Source organism: Sardina pilchardus, chromosome 22 (assembly GCF_963854185.1).
Source record: "Sardina pilchardus chromosome 22, fSarPil1.1, whole genome shotgun sequence".
Classification (NCBI taxonomy): domain Eukaryota; kingdom Metazoa; phylum Chordata; class Actinopteri; order Clupeiformes; family Clupeidae; genus Sardina; species Sardina pilchardus.
The window spans coordinates 14,700,640-14,720,836 of NC_085015.1; the positions used below are offsets into that span (position 1 = coordinate 14,700,640).

The window sequence follows — 20,197 nt, forward strand, 5'->3', positions numbered from 1 at the left end:
GTGACTAAGTGGGTGGGTCTGGGGCAGGTGAAGTTTGATTATAGGCCATAACAACCTTTATTGCACATACTGTAGATACCAGCAGTTCAGGTAACAGATATCGAACACACAGTCACACAGACACAGAGATCCCAGACAGAGAGCGACAGAATGAGTGCATGGAGAGCTGTGTGTGTGGTTGTGGTCTTGTCTCTCATTACTCAAGGTACATACTAAATCTCAAGTGTGTGTGTGTGTGTGTGTGTGTGTGTGTGTGTGTGTGTGTGTGTGAATGTGCAAGGTGTCTGTCTTATGTCTGCCGTTTCCTATGTCATCATCTAGTCTTGTTGTCTTGTTTTGTCAGTAGTGGTTGTGTGTGTTTTTTGTTCGAGGCTGGTCAGTATGTCTGTCTTCAGGCCCTGCTGAGACTAGTAATGTCATAACTGCAAGTTCAAAGCCACTGTAGTACTTTCCAGAATAAGTCTTGTAATAAGTAAGGAAGATGATAGTTTACTGTAATGCAGGACAAACATTGAGAAAGTAATTTTCTCATTTTTGCTATTCATTAAGCAATATAATGTGTTTTACTTTTATTTTCATCTGAATGTTGTGTGGACACTGGCATCTGTCTGTATGGCCATTTGTCTCACTGACACTGTAAAAAAATGTTTTTCTTTATTCCTTGCTATTGATGCATTCCTGGCAGCACCCTCTGCTTAAAGTCCAGCATCATAAAATGCCTGAATGTGCGTCCACACAGGGAGTGGCAAGAGCGTCAAAGCCACCGGAAATCACCTAATGTATAAACTCAAGACTTCAATGTCATTGCATAAAACTTTTCTAATTAGTCTTAAGTGTGTGAGTCTCTGACTGCTGTGTGATGCTCTGTCTCTCTTTTTCAGATGTGTCAGCGCAGTTAAACGGTAAGTTGGCCATGTCACTTCCTGTCTATCTGATAGACTCCTATTTGAATCGGTACTGGCTCTTTAATCTTGGTTCACAGTGTAATTTTTCCTCCATGTTAATTCATGCGACTTCACTTTCTCAGAGAATCAGACCACCAGTGGTTCTTTTCTCATATAGCGCCACTCATCTCTCTCTCCGTGCTAATACTTGTTTGATTGTGGGGACTTGAATCACTGCTAGTAGGAGTAGAATCAATTATTAACACCTTTCCCCTTCATTCCTTAATCGATATTGTTGGTTGATTTTTTTGAAAGTGCATTTCAACAATTGCATTGCATCAATAGTAAAACGTTACTGACTGAATTCAATTTCAGTTCAAGAAAGCTTTATTGACATGAACATTTCAAAAACAGCTCAATTATATAGGTAAGGTAAGGTAATGTAAGGTAAGGTATTTTTTATTTATATAGCGCATTTAACGTGCACTGAGTGCAACCCAAAGCACTTTACAGAACACAGAGACAGTGCCGAAACGGAGTGGCGTAGTCGCCAGCGTACCCATGACAACACAACAAACAAATTCACAAAATAACAAGACACAAGATGCCGGACGTAGACATAGAAGTACAAAGGTTTTGAGGTGTCATTGAGGTGTCTTTTTTGATTTTCAGCCACAAATATTTGTTTCTTTTTTTTATTATTTCTCTTATATCCTATCATATCTCTCTTTCTTTCTCAGTTTGTGGACAGGCACCCCTCAGTGACCATCCAGTGGGTGGGCAAGATTCAAAAGCGGTGTGGTGGCCATGGCAGGCCAGCCTACATCGCGACGGCAAGCACTTCTGTAGTGGGTCCCTCGTCACCACGGACTGGGTGATGACGGCTGCACACTGCTTCCGCAGGTGAGCTTCCAAGAACAGTGGCTCCTCCTTTTCTCTGTGAAGGGATTGGGCCGCAATCGAGGGCATACTTTTCACAGTAAGTCACAGAGAGAATAAGCTCTAAAATAGATAGATAGATAGATACAGTAGATAGATAGATAGATAGATAGATACTTTAAATAGGTCCTTGGAGACAACCAGAATTGATGGTTGAAGATGATGAAGAGATGATTGTCACCATGATACAAACCACATCAGTCAGAAGTGTGTATCACAACAAAATTGCGACCCAGTTCAGAGCATGTGCAGAACCTGCTTTACAGAGTTCAGCTGTGAACAATTCACACAGAGGGAGAAGTGCTAAGGATGGGTACTGGCACCCATGAGATTTCACTTCCTTGCTACCATGTACCTCCTAGGTCTGAAGCGTGTTTTATTTCTTGTGCTGAGTCCAGATGCCTCTTCCTCCTCCTCTTCCTCTTCCTCTGCAGCACGAGCACCGCTGGCCTGGTCGTCTACCTGGGTCGGCAGTATCAGCAGAGCAGATCTCGCCGCAACATGGTTTGCAGGAGAGTCCTGCGTATAATCAAACATCCCAGTTACATGTCCTCGATCCGTGAAAATGACATCGCCCTCCTCCGTCTGTCCTCCTCCGTCACCTTCACCGACTACATCCGCCCCGTCTGCCTGGCAGCAGCTGGCAGCACCTTCGACTCTGGCACCAACACATGGATCACCGGATGGGGAACCACCAAATCAGGCGGTGAGCACACACACACACACACACACACACACACACACACACACACACACACACACACACACAGACCAATACAGTGAATTCAGGCTCCACACATGGTATCATGTGTGACAACATTGTACGTGTAATAGTATATTTTGTGTAACTGTACAAGTGTATATATAGGCCCGTACTGTGGGGACCTTTCACAGTTTGAGGTCCTATTTTGGGATAGGGTCTTTTGCTTGTGCATAGTACGCTGGTCCGTCTGGCATCTTTTGTCTTATTGTCATTGTCTTGTGTGTGGAGCGCTTTGGGTTGCACTATGCGCAAACATACAAACGCAAACACAAATACAAACATGCGCTATAAAGTTAGTTATAGGAACTATGACTGATGTCTTTGCCAAGGCAGCAGAATCACCATAAAAAAAAAAAAACCCTCAGTAAAGAATTATACAGCTTCTGTTTTAATTTGCTTAACATAAAAAAAAGTATGACAAGGCTGCAGAGACAACATGCAACAAATGCCCACATTATTAGAATACACTTGTATTAACAATGCTTTAATTGAAATTCAAAATGCTGTCCGACCATGGGCTCCTAGGTTGTCAATAAACAAAACTATAACTGCTGTGTTCAAATGCACCTAATGTATGAGTTTTTGTGTGTGTGTGTGTGTGTGTGTGTGTGTGTGTGCGTGTGTGCGTGTGTGCGTGTGTGTGTGCGTGTGTGTGTGTATGTATGTGTGTGTGTGTGTGTGTGTGTGTGTGTGTGTGTGTGCGTGTGTGTGTGCGTGCTTCCAGTCCCTCTGCCCTATCCAGGGACGCTGCAGCAGGTGCAAATTCCAGTGGTGGGATTGACAGACTGCCGTAAGGCTTACGACCCTCAAAATGTCCTCATCACTAACAACATGATGTGTGCTGGATTACTAGGACAGGGAGGCAAGGACTCCTGCCAGGTAAACCAACAGACCTGTACACAGACACACGTGACTATGCACACATTTCTATATTAATCTTTCACAGTCTATCCTTAAGTATTTAAAAACCTTTTCTGTGTGTGTGTGTGTTTGAATGTGTGTGTGTGTGTGTGTGTGTGTGTGTGTGTGTGTGTGTGTGTGTGTGTGTGTGTGTGTGTGTGTGTGTGTGTGTGTGTGTGTGTGTGTATGTGTGTGTATGTGTGTAGGGAGACTCCGGCGGTCCGATGGTGGTTAAGCAGGACTCTGTGTGGGTCCAGGCAGGGATTGTGAGTTTCGGCATCGGCTGTGGCGAGGCAGAATTCCCGGGAGTGTACGCCCGCGTCTCCCAATATGAAAGCTGGATCAACTCCGCAATCACCACAGAGCGTCCAGGCTACGTCACCGGTGGAGCCGGCAGTGCTGGAGGGGCCCCCAGCCTCCTCACAGGGCTCCTCACCCTCTCGCTCTACCTCCTCATCTCTGCCTGACTCTTCTACTGACCCCCCCTACATCGCTAGCATCACAGCCCCACTAGCACTAGCATGTGGGTAAGCTAGTGGGGAAGCTGTGATGCTAGCGATGTGCGGGGTCAGTAGAAGCTGTGATGCTAGCGATGTGCGGGGTCAGTAGAAGCTGTGATGCTAGCGATGTGCGGGGTCAGTAGAAGCTGTGATGTACTAATTACAGCTTCACTGCTAGCATGACAGCTTCATGGCTATCGCTCCTCTAGCTCTCTCACTGCTGCAGTTAGCACAGTTACAGAATATCCCTGCTGTCTGTCTAACTGCTGACAAAGGGGTCATAGGTTACGATGGACTCGTATCTGGGAGTCACCTGCCACTACACAGATGGCAACACAAATCTGAGTTCAGTTCTCCTGGGAGTGGCAACATTTCCAAAAGCCCACGCCGCTGCCAACATCAACAAGGCTTTGTTCCACCTCATTACTAACTGGGGCCTCACTGGATTGGTACAAGGATACAAGGAGGTTTATTTGTTGCATGCATATCATTACTAAAGTAAAGATTGAGTGAAATTGGCCAGTTCCTTCGCCTGTGACTACAGTTGTGACCGACAATGTGGCCAACATCATGGTAGTAGCCACTGAAAACCTGTGGCAACGCCATCTACCTTGCTTGGCCCATACTCCCAACCTCATTGTGAAAAAGGCTGTTGAAGAACACGAGGTATTGACAGATATTCAAACCAGAGCAAGGAGAGTGGTAACCTATTTTAGAAGTAGTGCAAAGGCCAACAATAAACTTATCCTTGCACAGGCCAAGGTAGGCAGCCCCTGAAGCTTGTGCAGGAAGTTGAAACCAGATGGAGTAGCACCCATGACATGCTGCAAAGACTCATCGACCTCCTAGAGCCTGTTGGTGCTGCCGTGGCCAGCCTGTCTAGTGACATTATGCCATTTTCAAGTGTTGACTTTGAGGTCGTCTCGCAAAGCCTGGAAGTGCTGGCACCCTTTAAATATGCCACAACAGAGCTCTCTGAGGAGAAGAGGGTGTCAGCTCTGAAGGTTATTCCAATAATCAGGATGATTCAGCACAAAGTGGCTGAAACCAACTCAGCAGCTGAATCCTTAGCTGAATCGAACAAACTTGATGTCAATAAAATGACACATATAATATACTGTTATGTATCCTTAAAGAGTCACTGCACCCTAAAATATGTTTTTTGAGCTGTTTATTGATTGAAAATACTCATAAGTGGTGAACTGTTCTATTACCAGGGTTAATATTGACAAAAAACGTGTTTCTCGACAAAAGTAACATTTCGTCTGATTTTGTATTGGAGATATTGCTCTCCGCGCATACTACAGGTTGAGACATGGCATGTTGGTCCAAAATGCTATTGGAATGCTGACGTTGTCCTGCACTTCTCGTCCAACACCACGTCACCGGGTCGTTACAAATTAGGAATGAAACGCCCCAACACCTGCTGCCCTGATTAGCCTACCTGTGATAAACCTATGCAGCACTCATTCCCAGATTGACACGAAATCACCATGGTTGATTGGTTGCAGCAGTGCTGCATTCCCTCTCCAAATTTCAGAATGTCTCGCCCATTTTGAAAGCCGTTTTCAGAAATGTGAAGTGGGTGGAGTTATGGGGTGAAGTGACTCTTTAAATGATGTGGCCATACAAAACATCTGAATGCTGGTTGTGTAAGATTTTTTTTATTGACCACCAGATGGTGTTGTAGAGTATTGAAAAGCTTTGAGGCATCAAACCAGTATGGCTGTAGAAGCTTTGAAGAACTGCTTCAAAAGCCTCGCTCGGCACATCCCTACCATAAACACACCTTTGCAGTCAAGACACAGATATCGACTCACCAAAGAAAGCGCAAACTGAATGCACGGTAACAATCAAACAAAACTCTGCCGCTGCAGTGGTATCACCATGCTTTGAAAAAAAAAAAAAAAAACACCTACCGGTAAGCTATTAATTAAGATAAGATAAGATATACTTTTTAATTGATACAGTCTGCGTCACATCTAATGACGTCAGTCAGGTGTGACACAATACTGCCACTGTTCCTTATGGGGACAAGTGCCTAATCCACGACTACTAAATTGTGCATTATAAGCAGCATGGTCAAAACATACATCTGAGTGTATTTACTTTGTGCCAAGACCGGCACCCACCGGACACGGCGTCTTCTCGTTCATATAAACGTTATAAACCATATAAACACCCTAGTACAAAGTAAGTTGAAACTGAATTGACAACAATTCCCAACCAACGTTACAAAGAGTCTGGCTATCAAACAATTTAAAAGTGAATAGCGGATATTTGAATGTAAATTCATGGAACTAATGTGAGTTAATAAATTCAAATGCTATTATTTATTTTTTTATGGTTTTATACATATTTTGAATGCAATGATTACATGTAGGTTTACTGTTAATTTGAAATACATACTACAAACTCTTGCTAGTATGTTTTTTTTATAATTATGTTATTAATTCCAGCAAACCAATGAGAAACACAGTAATATTGCCAACAATAATGAAGAGGTGACCTCGCTCTCAGTATTTGAAATGAGGTATAGGTTTTACTTTCACTTTCTGTTTCTATTTCTGGATTTCATTTGGTCCCATTTTGGTCCCACAGGTGTATTTTTTTTTTTTTTACTTTGGTACATTTCTCAGATCTCAAAACTACCTGATCAATCTTCACATTGTGTCACTTGTGCACATCAAAAAAACAGCTTCTCATTTCTTTGAACAAGTTGCAAGTACATCCATGCAAGTGATTATGGGAACCATAAACAAGGTTGTTTCCTCCTTCATGTGCAAATCTCGGACTTTGGCACGACCAATAAAAACAAAGGACAAAAAACAAAGACAGACTGACAGACAGTTATGCAAACTATCCCTCTGACTAATAGCAACTAATAAGTTAGATAGTAGGTAAACAGGTGAGTCTTTAGATGCTTACCTGTACTAACACATTGCTAAAATAATTAAAAAAAAAAAAAGAGTATGGAGTGTACGCTTACCTTACATTCACAAGAAAGCGGCAACTCCATCAACTTGCCACTGAGTGAGTGTTACTGTAGACAAGGCTGTGCTTTGCAGGAAGGGGCCTGGGGGTTGCAGCCCCACTTTTCTTTTGCTGTCAAATATATGCACAATTTCCATGCACTTTCAGACAGAGTAAGGCTAAACACATGTATATGATCCATCGTTGGACCATTTCAACAGACCCCCCCACCCCCCCCACCCCCCCTGGATCCAGGATATTATGCATCCTGATAAAGTTCCCTTGGCCTTTGGAATTAAAATAGCCCCACATCATCACATACCCTTCACCATAGTTAGAGATTGGCATGGTGCTTTTTCCAGTAGGCCTATTGGCCTGTTTGATGCTCATTGAGCTCAATGCAAATCACATTATGAAGTATGGTAGGACCAGGCTAGCTAGAGCCACAATGTGCAAGGTGTGGGATAGGATTCTATATGTGTACAGCCTGCTTACTTGTCTATATACTTATCATATTCAATTTATTGAACATTCACCCTACTCTCCTTTTGCTCAATTTTCTCACTCAAATGTGACATTATGAAATCGCTGCTCTCTGGCTTTGACTGCATGGAAAATTCATGTCAGACAGTTCATAGCAAAAATAGATTACTAGCTGTGATTGTAGTATTGGGATATGTTGATACTGTATATTGCCATTTCTGATAACTCATGTAATGCCTCACCCAATCAGTAATTAATGAATACCTCGACCAAACCTAACTGTTGTATAACCAGTCATAACCCATGATAAGTATTGTATTAGTAGTATTGTATAGTAAGTATTGTATTAGTATAGTACTGCACCCCATGCTAAAGTTGACTAAAAGGAGGAATATAGGTAAACATAGGGGTGCCAACACTTATGACCCCAGTATTTTAAGGAGGAACATTTATGTATGTATGATACATTATTCATTCACAAAGGAAATTGGTGTCCTTAAAGGTTGATATATCCTACCTAGATTGTGGTGGATGGCTTTGACCTATACGATTGTATTTTGATTACGATTGTATTTCTCTCTCATTTCTTAAGGCATTAAGGTCAATATCCAAAAGATGATTTTAAATTCCTCTTTTTAGTCAACTTTAGCATGTGATGCCAACACTTTCAGCCATGACTGTACAGTATATACATGTATTTGATGTTTAATGTGATGTTGGAACCTGCACCAAAGAGCTGTACTGAAAACAAATTCCACCAGCCTATGGTCATTCAATTAAATCAATCAATCAATCAGTCAGTCAGTTAGTCAATCAATCAATCAATCAATCAATGTTACATGGTGATACTGCACTGTAAACAATATATTGGTTGATTGATTGATTGATTGATGTGATAATGTATAGCTGAGGTAAAAATGAGTATGACATGAGTAGACGCTGACTGGAAGGTCATGTGACTAGGTGGGAGGGGCTAAAGCAGGTGAAGAGTAATTACAGGCTGCTACAACTTTAGGAGGCGTCTTTGAATTTACTGCACATAGATACCAGCAGGCCAGGTAACAGCTATCAAACACACAGACACAGAGATCCCAGACAGAGACTAGAGCGACAGAATGAGTGCATGGACAGCTGTGTGTGTGGCTGTGGTCTTGTCTCTCATTACTCAAGGTACGTACTAAATCTCAAGTGTGTGTGTGTGTGTGTGTGTGTGTGTGTGTGTGTGTGTGTGTGTGTGTGTGTGTGTGTGTGTGTGTGTGTGTGTGTGTGTGTGCGCTGTTTGTCTCATGTCTGCTGTTTGCTCTGTCATCTCTGTCTTGTTGTCTTGTTTTGTCAGTAGTGGTTGTGTGTGGTTTTTGTTCGAGGCTGGTCAGCATGTCTGTCTTCAGGCCCTGCTGAGACTAGTAATGTCTCATTTGCAAGTTCAAAGCCACTCTAGTACTTTTCAGATGAAGTCTTGTAATAAGTAACCAGGAAGCGGATAGTTTGCTAATGCAGGACAAACTTTGAAAAAGTATTTTCCTAATAATTTGCTATTCTTAGCAATTCTTAGTGTATGTTGTCACTTTAATTTTTTCATCTCAATGTTATCAAGTCGAGTCAGGTCAAGCCATATTCTATTTATATAGCACAGTAAGCAACAGCATTGCACCAAAGTGCTTTACATAAAATAAACAAATAATAATAGTTTAAATAATAATAATAATAATAATAATAATAATAATAATAAAAACAATAATTGTAATAATAATAGTTGTGTGAATACTGCATCTGTCTGTATGGCCAGTTGCCTCACTGTAAAAAATGTTTCCTTATTCCTTGATGCATTCCTGGCAGCACCCTCTGCTTAAAGTCCAGCATCATAAAACGCCTGAATGTGCGTGCACACAGGGAGTGGTGACAGCGTCAAAGCCACCGGAAATCACTCATGTTCTCTGTGAACTGGCATCTCTTGCGCAATTATACTACAGTACCACTGCTTGGTCAAATGTCCTATTATGATGCGCTATTTGGAACGTCCGCCTGCGGCGTCGGGACCTTATTACCACTTCGAACGTGCATTATTTTCCTAGTAAATGCACGGCGCATTGTTGATTATCACTTACGTAAAAGTTTTGGGCATTCAAATTAAATTGATGTCCAGGTAACTTTGGTGCAAGTCATGCGTGTATGAAGTGGATGAAGTTTATGAGTGTTCCCATAAAGCATTTGTTCTGTTTAATGTCTGAGAGATCTAGGGAGTGTGTGGAGTTGTTTATGACTGATGTTCCAGTAACACTTTACTTGAAGGTATACTGTATCTACATAAGAGTGATGTCATAACCCTTAACTTGTCTTGACAGAAACCGAATGGCACTGACAGTGAGTGACGGAAGCATTATGTCATCACTATACCACTGCTTGGTCAAATTTCCTATTGTGATGCGCTATTTGGAACGTGCATTATTTTTCGATATCCACCTTATTCCTTAACCCGGAAATATGTATCGTTGCGATGGTTACGATACTGTTTTCAACTTCCGTTCATTCTGTTAACATGTGCGTTCTCCGTAGCGAACTAGATTATGCCTCAACTTAGATTTCTTTCGAAATGTTGACAATTCTGCCCTCGGCATGTATATACTACATCATATATAACCGATATAAAATAGAAAAGTTTACTTTTATATGCGTTATGATGTTAAGCACCGTAAACCGTCACGTTAAAACAGATACAATGCAGCTTCGCCGGAAATAGAAAACCGTTTCGATGTCATGGCGACCCGCATTGTTGGCTGCGGAATATCGTGGATACGCACGGCTATGAAGTAGTTCCTGTTTTTGGGGGCTTATCACACTTGAATATTAATTCGCCAATATGAATGTAACGGTAAAAACAGCAACGTTGTATCTAACACAGCGGCAATATAAACGAAAATGATGGTAGCAGTGGTATAAGTGGGATAATCAACTCCGCAACGTGCGTTTATAGGAAAATAATGTGGTGTCTGGACCTTATTACCACTTCGAACGTGCATTATTTTCCTATAAACGCACGGCACGTCGTTGATTATCCCTTACACATTTAAGTTGTGTATAATGTTTATGACACGTTCATGACAGTATCATGTCACTCATACTGTATGTAGATATGGAGGAGGTCCTTTTTTTGAAAATAAACTTTTTTTGAAAAAAGGAACCTAACTAGGCACATCTCACCTATCGAACCTGCACTCATTGAAAAGTACCTAGGTCACATATGTAGGTAGGTCAGTGTTGAAAGTGGAAAGGAAGTGTTGCTATGTACAGATTCCATTATTAATGTTGGCCTTTTATTGTCGTTAGGTGCCTTTTGATGTGCCTGTATCAATTTTATATGGGTGAACACATATAAAAGGGAGGCAGTGAATAAACAAGTTTCTCAATACATTCATTTGTGTCAAAATCATTACCAGCTGCCTACTGGCTACTGAAAACGTCTGGCCCAGCTAACCGTCTGAAAATTGGGCCTAAACAATGAGTTGCCCTTTGTATCCAAGATTCTAAATGGCAGAGTTCAAAGACTGGTATTTTACAGTTTGTGTAGAGTAAGAGTCTTCCATAAATATATCAGAAAAGCACGATACTTGACACACACACACACACACACACACACACACACAAAGTGTGTGAGTCTGACTGCTGTGTGATTCTCTGTCTCTCTTTTTCAGATGTGTCAGCGCAGTTATCCGGTAAGTTGGCCATGTCACTTCCTGTCTAGTCTGATAGACCCCTATTAAAAGCTCCATCGACTCTCTAATCTGTATGGTATGGTGTGATTTCCCCTCCATGTTGATTTATGCAACTTCACTTTCTAAGACTATCAGATCACCGGTGGTTCTTTTCTCACATGACGCCACTCTCCCCCCTCTCTCTCGGTGTCAGTGTGGCTTCTCTTTTGATTTTCAACGAAACATATTCTTCCCTTTTTTGATAATTTCTTTAATATTCTATAATTTCTCTCTCTCTCTCTCTCAGTTTGTGGAAAAGCACCCCTCAATAACCGTATAGTGGGTGGGCAGAGTGCCAAAGCGGGCGCATGGCCATGGCAGGCCAGCCTACACCGCGATTATTTTTTTTTCTGTGGGGGGTCCCTTATCACCAAGGACTGGGTGATGACGGCTGCACACTGCTTTGACAGGTGAGCTTCCAAGAACAGTGGCTCCTCCCCTTTTTTGTGCAGTGATTGAGCCGCATACTTTTCACAGTAATTCACAGAGAGAAAAAGAGGATTGGAGAAACAAACCCAAAAATACTGTAGGTCCTTTGAGAAGACCAGAATTGACCTTACTGTATGTGCAGAGGGTTTCTTTAGGCAGCTCGTTTATTTCCAGTGGAGAGTGAGCAGTGTTGTAACGGCATCTTCGGTTATACGATCCTCCTCACCTGTTCACCCCCAACACTGAATAACCCGTTTGCCCCAAAATAAGAATTTTTAACACATGCATAAACTCTTTTAGGACAGGATTGGATAGGATTAACTTTAATAATCCTCTAAAGGGGAAACTCAGTACCACCATCAACAATACAATAAGACAACAACATAAAGCAAAGCACAACATGACACAAGACAACACCATAAAGCAAAGCAAAACACAGCAACAGGAAAAGCAACATACAGTTAGACAGTAGGACACAAGCAGACAGCAAAGCAGACCATGGCAGTGGACTACCAACATGTGCAAAATACAGCGGTATAGGAGGAGGGTTTTTAAAAATAAAGGTAACAATAAATAATAAATAATAAAGAAAAACAACCCTGATGCCCTGATGTCAGTGGTGCTTATTAAAAAGCCTGACTGCAGAAGGCACAAAAGATCTCCTGAATCTCTCAGTTGAGCAGCTGGGGAAAAGGAGTCGCTGACTCCTACCACTTCTTATAAAAAAGCTATGAAGAGAATGGTCATCTTGTGACACATTCTTTTTATTTTACATCGTAACATCGTAACATGCTGATTAACACTTCAAGTTAAGCGTGTTTTCTTTGTTTAACTTGGGAGCTGGGCTCAGGCAGAAACCACCGAACCAATCACATTGTGTATAGATTTGGTGGGCGAGCTTAACATAATGATGAATGACATGCGACCAGAAGTTGCGACCGTTACGCATCCTGCTACTTGAAACAAGAAGATGATTTGTTTGGCGCTATGCATTGAGAGGGAATTTGAAAGACAACTGTTTATCCCTAGCCTGATTACCATTATGTGCCTCGATTTGCTACTGGTCGATGTCAGAAAGCGGTTTGCCGAGTTTAAACCAATAACAACACTCTTTCCTCTGCCTTGAACACGCCTCCCAGAGCCGTTGGAGCTGCTCAAAGTTGATTGGTTCTCGACCAAAGGGGGCAGTTCCGCAGATTTCGGGAACTCAGAAATCCTTCCCGATTAGCAGTTGGCCAGACCAGCGACGCAAAAGCCTGAAGGCGTTACGTCACTGGGAGGGCGTGCCAGGCTAGTTTATCCCACCCCTCTGACTGAGCCCTACCTACAGTGAGTTCCCAGACCCTACATTTTGATGTGGGTCTGGCTGGTCAGATCGAGTGGTCGAGTGTGCATCACACTGAAATTGCAACCCGGTACAGAGCATTGTACAGAGCAGAATTCTGCGCTGCTGTACACACAGGAGGGGGAAGTGCTGACAACAGGTGCTAGCAGCCATGAGATTTCGCTTCCTTGTTACCATGTCCACCTCTTCAGGTCTGAAGCGTGTTTATTTTTTCATGTGTTAAGTCCATATGCATCATCCTCTTCCTCTGCAGCACGAGCACCATTGGTCTGGTCGTCTACCTGGGCCGACAGTATCTGCAGGGCAGTGCTAACCCCAACATGGTTTCCAGGTCCGTCACACGTATAATCAAACATCCCAGTTACAGTACCAGCACCAGCGATAATGACATCGCCCTCCTCCGTCTGTCCTCCTCCGTCAACTTCACCGACTACATCCGCCCCGTCTGCCTGGCAGCAGCTGGCAGCACCTTCAACTCTGGCACCAAAACATGGATCACCGGATGGGGAACCACCACTGCATCAGGCGGTGAGCACAGACGAAGACACACACACACACACACACACACACACACATACACAAGTCAAGTCAAGTAAAGTTTATTTATAGGGTGCATTTCATGCACATAGGTAATTTAGTGTGCTTTACATAAACAAACAGTAAGAAAACAGTAAGCAAACAGTAATAGCAAATAAAATCATAGAAGGGCAATAGTCAAAGAATAGTTTAAAAGGTAAAGATTCATAAAAAAATATATACTTTTTTCTAATAGGCTAATACAGAATTGAATTCCAATCCTTTGTTCTGAGTTTCGGAATGTTTTTTTCTGATTTGCCTGTGTTGTAAATTGGCAGCTCATTTATGAAATGTAAATGCTTTCTGAATTTGCAGTGCGTTTTCTAAATCATGTTCACGTGTTGTCAAATGAAGTTTCTAAAACGGATAGTTCCGGTCCTTGATTATGATTGGATGAATCGCGTTCGATGCCGTTGTATATAGCACGATAAACACACACCTTGACCGCATTTCGCTCTATAGTAATGCTCTAGCTCAAAACTAGCAGTGGCTGCGTCTTGTTGTTGCATGGCAACCATTCATATGGAGGGAATATATTTATTGGCGGAATAATGATTATCTATGAACTCCGCTTTGCGTCGTGCCTAACAACGCCCCTTAGCTGTTCGATTATACAGTATAACGCACGGCCTCTCGGGGCTTATTGCTTAATGAAGATGTTGAAGAAGTAATTTTGTCAGAAGTTGCAAGTTGTTTGCACCTGCCGGCCTGCATACTTTTCTCCCAAACATCAACAAACATCCCAACCTGCAAAAAGTCATTTCTAAAAAATACTTTATCCCACTTAGATACTAGCCTGTCTAACCTCACCACATCTCAAATAAGATGTGGTTTGGGAAACAAATGTTTATTTTCTTGTATTTGAGGCATGGTTTATGAATGCCCAAATCCGTGATGAACCTTACGTTGAATGAACCTTACATTTTTCAGTGGTGATGATACGTATGTAGATTTGAACAAAAGCTGTTTGGTTCTTAAAGGAACACTTCACCGTTTTTACATATTAAACTATGTTATTCCCTTAACTAAGACGAGTTGATACATACCTCCAGTGTTGGGGAGTAACGACATAGCCTACAATGTGTTACATACAAAATAACAGTAATACATTACAGTTACTGGAGAAAAATGTCTAATTCAATTACAGGTACTTTTGATTTTTTTCAAAATTACAATTTGAATTACATCTCAATATTGTCAGCAAAACCTTGCAAAGAATATTGTATGTGAAAATAACTGTTTCCCTCCACAGCCATAATTTGATACGGGACCTTCTGATAGAGCTATCACGTCTACAGCGCCATCAGCGTACATGTCTGCCTGTGCATGCAGCGATCTGAATTTCAGTTTGCCAGCAATGTAAACGTGTGTCTGTAGCAATGTCTCATAGAAATGCATTTCGTAGCTGGGAATTTAGAAAACGTTTCTTATATGTCACGGAAAAGGGCATTGATTTTACAGTAAAATTTGGCTTGAAGTCTGACCTTGTGGTGGTAATCATTATATTATCCTCATAAAAAATGTGATGCTAATTCATGTATTAAAAGGGGCTCAATGTAGCCTTGAAATGCCCATGCTGCCTTGTGCGCTTGTACCGAACTGCTCGGCAGCCTGGAGACAAAGGCCGAAATCTTCACATGGATTTGGGGACTATATATATCATTAAAAAATCAGAAAAGTAATCAAAAGGTAATCAAAAAGTAATTAGTCACGTTACTCAGATAAAGTAATTCAAATAGTTACACCACTATTACATTTTAAACAGGGTAACTTATAACTGTAACACATTACATTTCTGAAGTAACCTTCCCAACACTGCATACCTCTCACGTTTCAATGCGTGCACTCACTGGCTCTGGCGCACGGCGCTACTTTGATAGCCCTTAGTTAGCCCAGTTAATTCATTAGGATCCAAACAGAGATGAAGCTAGAAGCAACCAAACACCTCTATGTTTTCCCTATTAAAATACAGTTACACGAGTAGTCACACAACCAAGTATAGTGAGACAAAATAAAACGTAGTGCATTTCTAAGCAGGTAAGAGGGATAACTACTGTATATTGTGTGGCAGAATAACACTTGGGAGCATGGGACTCATCAGTTACATCAGAATACACTGTCCGAATGTCAAGCGCTCTCACAAGATGGGTACTTAGTTTGGTGTGATTTCCAAGCATGCATCGATACATCTTTTTTGGCCTCAGATATCCCATAATCCATTGCGCAGCGCAGGACAAGCTCCTCATGTCATGCAAATCGTCAAGCAACACAACCCTCTCCCCGAGTCAGGTGACGCCAACTAGTTTGTGCTGTCCAAATGTAGGGACGCATACTGAGGAGCAACCTAACTGAGACGCTATTGGAAAGAACGGTACTATTCAGCGTGCGCCCTTGACAATTGGACACGGCCATAGCCTCACTCCAAAGTGAAACTGAAAGTGCAAGAGTGATGATATTACTGCGCCGAGTCGAAGTGTTATTCCGCCACACAACATAGTTATCCCTCTTACCCGCTTAGAAATGCACCACGTTTTATTATGACCGCCGCTAGCGTAGCTAGTGAAGCGGTCATATAGCTGTTGTCAAAGTTTTTTTTTTTTCTTCGTCATCGATCCTGAATTTTTGGTCAACGATTCCTGGGACACCGTAACACCGGAGCACATGAAACTTGGTGGGCATGTAGCCCCAGGAGACTTCTACGGAAAAAAATAGTTTCATCCCCGGGGGTCACTCCACCCCCGCGCTGCCCCCGCCCGAAGCCCAAAAATTACAGTTTTTCCTAAATAACTACCTGAACCATGGCACCAAGGATGACAAAATGTTTATGTTATGTTGGTCTCAAGAGCTTGCATCAACTTAGCTTATAACCAGCCATTTGTGATTTGCACCCCCATGGTAAAAATTGAAAATGTAATGTAATATTGCTTTAATTGCCCCTATCTTCAAATGAGATGTTATGAACTGCACCAAATTTCATATTTATGATCAACCTGACATCCTCTGGGAGTATGCCAAGTTTTGTGGAATTTCATCCATGGGGGGCTATAAAATAAATGGATTTATGTGTACATTCAGGACTGTATACCCATCGGCCTGTAGATGGTGGTATTAACTCTCTGGAGTCTAAATCCCACCCTGGGGATTTCAAAAACTGACAAGAAAAAGAGACAACACGGCCCGAAGTGCACAACACAACGGCAAATCACACAACACAACACAAAAAGAGACAACACAACACAAAAAGAGACCACACGGCCCCGAAGTGCACAACACAACGGCAAATCACACAACACAACACAAAAAGAGACAACACAACACAAAAAGAGACAACACAACGACATTAATCAAAACGGAAAAGGTAGGTAGGTACCCTTGGGCGACATGAATCGTCGCTGATTGGACAAAAGAACTGCTCCGTGCTTTGAACTGAATTTTTGACACCAATATTATGCTTCTACTCAAAGGGGTTCTTGTGTAATAAGAGTTTTATTGTCAGTAGGCCTCTGCACCATTAAATCTTTGAATTATTACTTCGGGGCTGTGTTGTCTCTTATTGTGTTGTGTTGTCTTATTTGTGTTGTGTTGTGCACTTCGGGGCGTGTTGTCTCTTTTTGTGTTGTGTTGTCTTATTTGTGTTGTGTTGTGTGATTTGCCATTGTGTTGTCTCTTTTTGTGTTGTGTTGTCTTATTTGTGTTGTGTTGTGTGATTTGCCGTTGTGTTGTCTCTTTTTGTGTTGTGTTGTCTTATTTGTGTTGTGTTGTGTGGTTTGCCGTTGTGTTGTCTCTTTTTGTGTTGTGTTGTGTGATTTGCCATTGTGTTGTGCACTTCGGGGCCGTGTTTTCTCTTTTTGTGTTGTGTTGTGTGATTTGCCGTTCTGTTGTGCACTTCGGGGCTGTGTTTTCTCTTTTTGTGTTAATGTGCGTTAAGTCATCTCAGAGTTCATACAGTGTGCAAATGCAAACAGAAAAAACGTCCTAGGAACTGTGTAGTTCTAGGGGTAGCCTCTCCGGTTAGTAGCCTTGGCCGGGTTTCCCAGATTCGTTAAGAAGCTCTTAAGTGCTAAGAGCTTCTTAGGAGCGCTCTAAGAACGTTCTAAGAATGCTCCTAAGAAGTTCATAGCACTTAAGAGCTTCTTAATGAATCTGGGAAACTCGGCCCTTGTCAGTAGAACTGTGTTTAGAACTGTTGTGTCCAAATGCACCTAATGTTGAGTGTGTAAACGTGTGTGTGTGTGTGTGTGTGTGTGTGTGTTTGTGTGTGTGTGTGTGTGTGTGTGCGTGCTTCCAGTCTCTCTGCCCTATCCAGGGACGCTGCAGCAGGTGCAAATTCCAGTGGTGGGATTGACAGACTGCCGTGAGGCTTACCACCCTCATGCTGTTATCACTAACAACATGATGTGTGCTGGATTACTAGGACAGGGAGGCAAGGACTCCTGCCAGGTAAACAAACAGACCTGTACATGTACACAGACACACGTGACTATGCACATTTTTACCTCCGCCAAGGAGGTTATGTTTTCATTGGGGTTTGTTTGTCTGTCTGTCTGTCTGTCTGTCTGTCTGTCTGTCTGCCTGTCTGCCTGTCTGCCTGTCTGCCTGTCTGCCTGTGTGTCTGCCTGTCTGTTTGTTAGTAAGATAACTCAAAAAGTAATGGATGGATTTCACTGAAATTTTCAGGGAAGGTCAGAAATGACCCAAGGAAGAAACTTTAAAAATTAAAGATTACATTTTGGGAGGGAGCTGTATCACCGTCGGGATTCCGGAGCCGTTTGTGTTTCTAGCTTAGCGGTGTAATGGCATAGTATGGCCACGTGGTGGCGATCTGAATAGTTTCGGTTTAAAGATTATTTTTTTTGGGCTTTTTATGCCTTTAATTGGACAGGACAGTAGAGAGAATGACAGGAAGCGAGTGGGAGAGAGAGTCGGAGTGGGATCCGGAAAGGACCACGGGGCGGGAATCGAACCCGGGTCGCCGGCGTGTGGTGCAGGTGCCCCAGCCAGTCGCGCCATGGCTGGGGCCAATAGTTTCGGTTTAAAATGTATGACAACCTATAGGAAGAACAAAACAGGCGGAGGTCTGCGCTCTGTGAGTGCTTTTCTATTTCTATTCATTTTTCACAGTCTATCCTTTAAAAACCTTTTGTGTGTGTGTGTGTGTGTGTGTGTGTGTGTGTGTGTGTTTGTGTGTGTGTGTGTGTGTGTGTGTGTATGTGTGTGTGTGTGTGTGTGTAGGGAGACTCTGGTGGTCCAATGGTGGTCGAGCAGGACTCTGTGTGGGTCCAGGCAGGGATTGTGAGTTTCGGCATTGGCTGTGCCGAGGCAGAATTCCCTGGAGTGTACGCCCGCGTCTCCCAGTATGAAAGCTGGATCAACTCCACAATCACCACAGACCATCCAGGCTACGTCACCGGTGGAGCCGGCAGTGCTGGAGGGGCCCCCAGCCTCCTCACAGGGCTCTTTACCCTCTCGCTCTACCTCCTCATCTCTGCCTGACTCTTCTACTGACCCCCCCACATCGCTAGCATCAGTAGTAGTTTCCCTACTTGCATTACTGTTTGATGGTTATCATCGCAGATTGACCTCCGCTGCAGTAAGCAGTTTCTCTGCTCTCATCACTATATCAATGCTAGCAATGCTATCATCACACTATACTGTACACTATAATGTAGTTCTAGTCCTATCAGGATTGCGATCATCACAGGTTCATTGCCATTGTAGCCCTTGTGTTGGATCAGTAAAAGCTACACACAGATTTCTAGGTTCCTGAGCTGTGTAATAACTAAAATCTGAAACCGAGATATGGCAACTATACAGTAATCACTTTATTTTGTACAGTTCCTTTGTGTTGAATAAAAAAAGAAAAGAATGGATGTGTGTGATTATTAGTAAAATGTTGTGGTGGAATGTATGGATGTAGTAGTGTAAGCAAGGCAATGTAGTTCACGCAGACGGTGAAAAGTCCTGGCTGCAGTTGGCCACACTGCAGCTGGCTGGGTGGTCGACACGGGTAATCTTTTTGGACAGGCTCGCCATCGTAGTTGGTCTGAATCCAATGAATCTTTATCCCGAAATAAAAAACAATCGAAGTTCTTCTCTCGATAAAACAAAAATAAAAGATCCTCTTGGCGCGTGATATAACAAAGTAAAGTAAAAAAAAGTAACAAAAATTATTTCTGAAACGTTCCTATTAGTAATAAATGTGTAATTCTATCGGAATTCGGAAACGTGGCTTTCAGTGCTCAGGTTGAAGCTGAAAAAGAAAATTCTTGCGCATGCGCGGTGCAAAGTGGCACTGAATCTAACAGGGCTACACAATCATCAAAGCTTGATTGTTATCATCACAGGTCCACCACTATGACCATCACTGTTACCAATGCCTGGCCTCTATTATCACTGTACATCTAGAGGTGTTAAGATTATAAACACGGCATTCACGTGTGTGAGTTCATCTTCTCTACATGGTAACCATCTGATCACTTTCACACGTGTGAGTTAAATGACCAAAATCCACCTGGTTGCCTGTCACCTGTACTGTAGTCCACCTGCTTGAGTTACCTGTATGTGGTCACACGTTTACTAAAAGTTACCTGTGTAAGTAGTATGAATAAGTTCAACTATTTACCTGATTTTGCTGCCTGTGCAAGTTCACCTGCATA

At 42.5% G+C, this 20,197-nt stretch overlaps 3 protein-coding genes and 1 long non-coding RNA gene across 5 annotated transcripts in view; 3 read left to right on the forward strand and 1 right to left on the reverse strand.

Moving 5' to 3' along the window:
• Positions 1-20,197, reverse strand: part of si:ch211-152f22.4 (E3 SUMO-protein ligase ZBED1) — a 119,207-nt gene that overhangs the window by 35,251 nt on the left and 63,759 nt on the right. The gene's annotated exons all lie outside the window — the stretch shown is intronic.
• LOC134070228 (serine protease 27-like) lies at positions 639-4,504 on the forward strand. Of its 2 annotated transcripts, XM_062526511.1 has the most exons (6): positions 639-779; positions 882-902; positions 1,625-1,787; positions 2,258-2,529; positions 3,311-3,465; positions 3,693-4,504. In XM_062526511.1, exons 3-6 carry the CDS (start codon positions 1,762-1,764, stop codon positions 3,951-3,953), a joined length of 714 nt encoding a protein of 237 aa, XP_062382495.1. In that variant the 5' UTR covers positions 639-779; positions 882-902; positions 1,625-1,761; the 3' UTR covers positions 3,954-4,504. The 2 variants fall into 2 exon arrangements, with proteins under 2 accessions (XP_062382495.1, XP_062382494.1); XM_062526510.1 differs by lacking the exon at positions 639-779 and having other exon boundaries at positions 813-902.
• Positions 8,505-11,527, forward strand: LOC134070097 (uncharacterized). The gene is made up of 3 exons (XR_009936882.1): positions 8,505-8,612; positions 11,132-11,152; positions 11,439-11,527. It is a non-coding gene; the product is annotated as an uncharacterized LOC134070097 (long non-coding RNA).
• LOC134070469 (vitamin K-dependent protein C-like) lies at positions 11,576-19,352 on the forward strand. Its single transcript, XM_062526845.1, has 4 exons — positions 11,576-11,601; positions 13,219-13,493; positions 17,848-17,981; positions 18,774-19,352. The coding sequence occupies exons 1-4, from the start codon at positions 11,576-11,578 to the stop codon at positions 19,032-19,034; spliced, it is 696 nt and encodes a 231-aa protein (XP_062382829.1). The 3' UTR covers positions 19,035-19,352.

Bases quoted from the DNA above. Each gene is read 5' to 3' on its own strand.
- LOC134070469 (XM_062526845.1), top strand. From the start codon at position 11,576: ATGACGGCTGCACACTGCTTTGACAG. The intron at 13,494-17,847 runs GTGAGCACAGAC...TGCCCTATCCAG, and splicing joins AACCACCACTGCATCAGGCG to GGACGCTGCAGCAGGTGCAA. The intron at 17,982-18,773 runs GTAAACAAACAG...GTGTGTGTGTAG, and splicing joins GAGGCAAGGACTCCTGCCAG to GGAGACTCTGGTGGTCCAAT.
- LOC134070228 (XM_062526510.1), top strand. From the start codon at position 860: ATGCTCTGTCTCTCTTTTTCAGATGTGTCAGCGCAGTTAAACG. The intron at 1,788-2,257 runs GTGAGCTTCCAA...CTTCCTCTGCAG, and splicing joins GCTGCACACTGCTTCCGCAG to CACGAGCACCGCTGGCCTGG. The intron at 3,466-3,692 runs GTAAACCAACAG...GTATGTGTGTAG, and splicing joins GAGGCAAGGACTCCTGCCAG to GGAGACTCCGGCGGTCCGAT.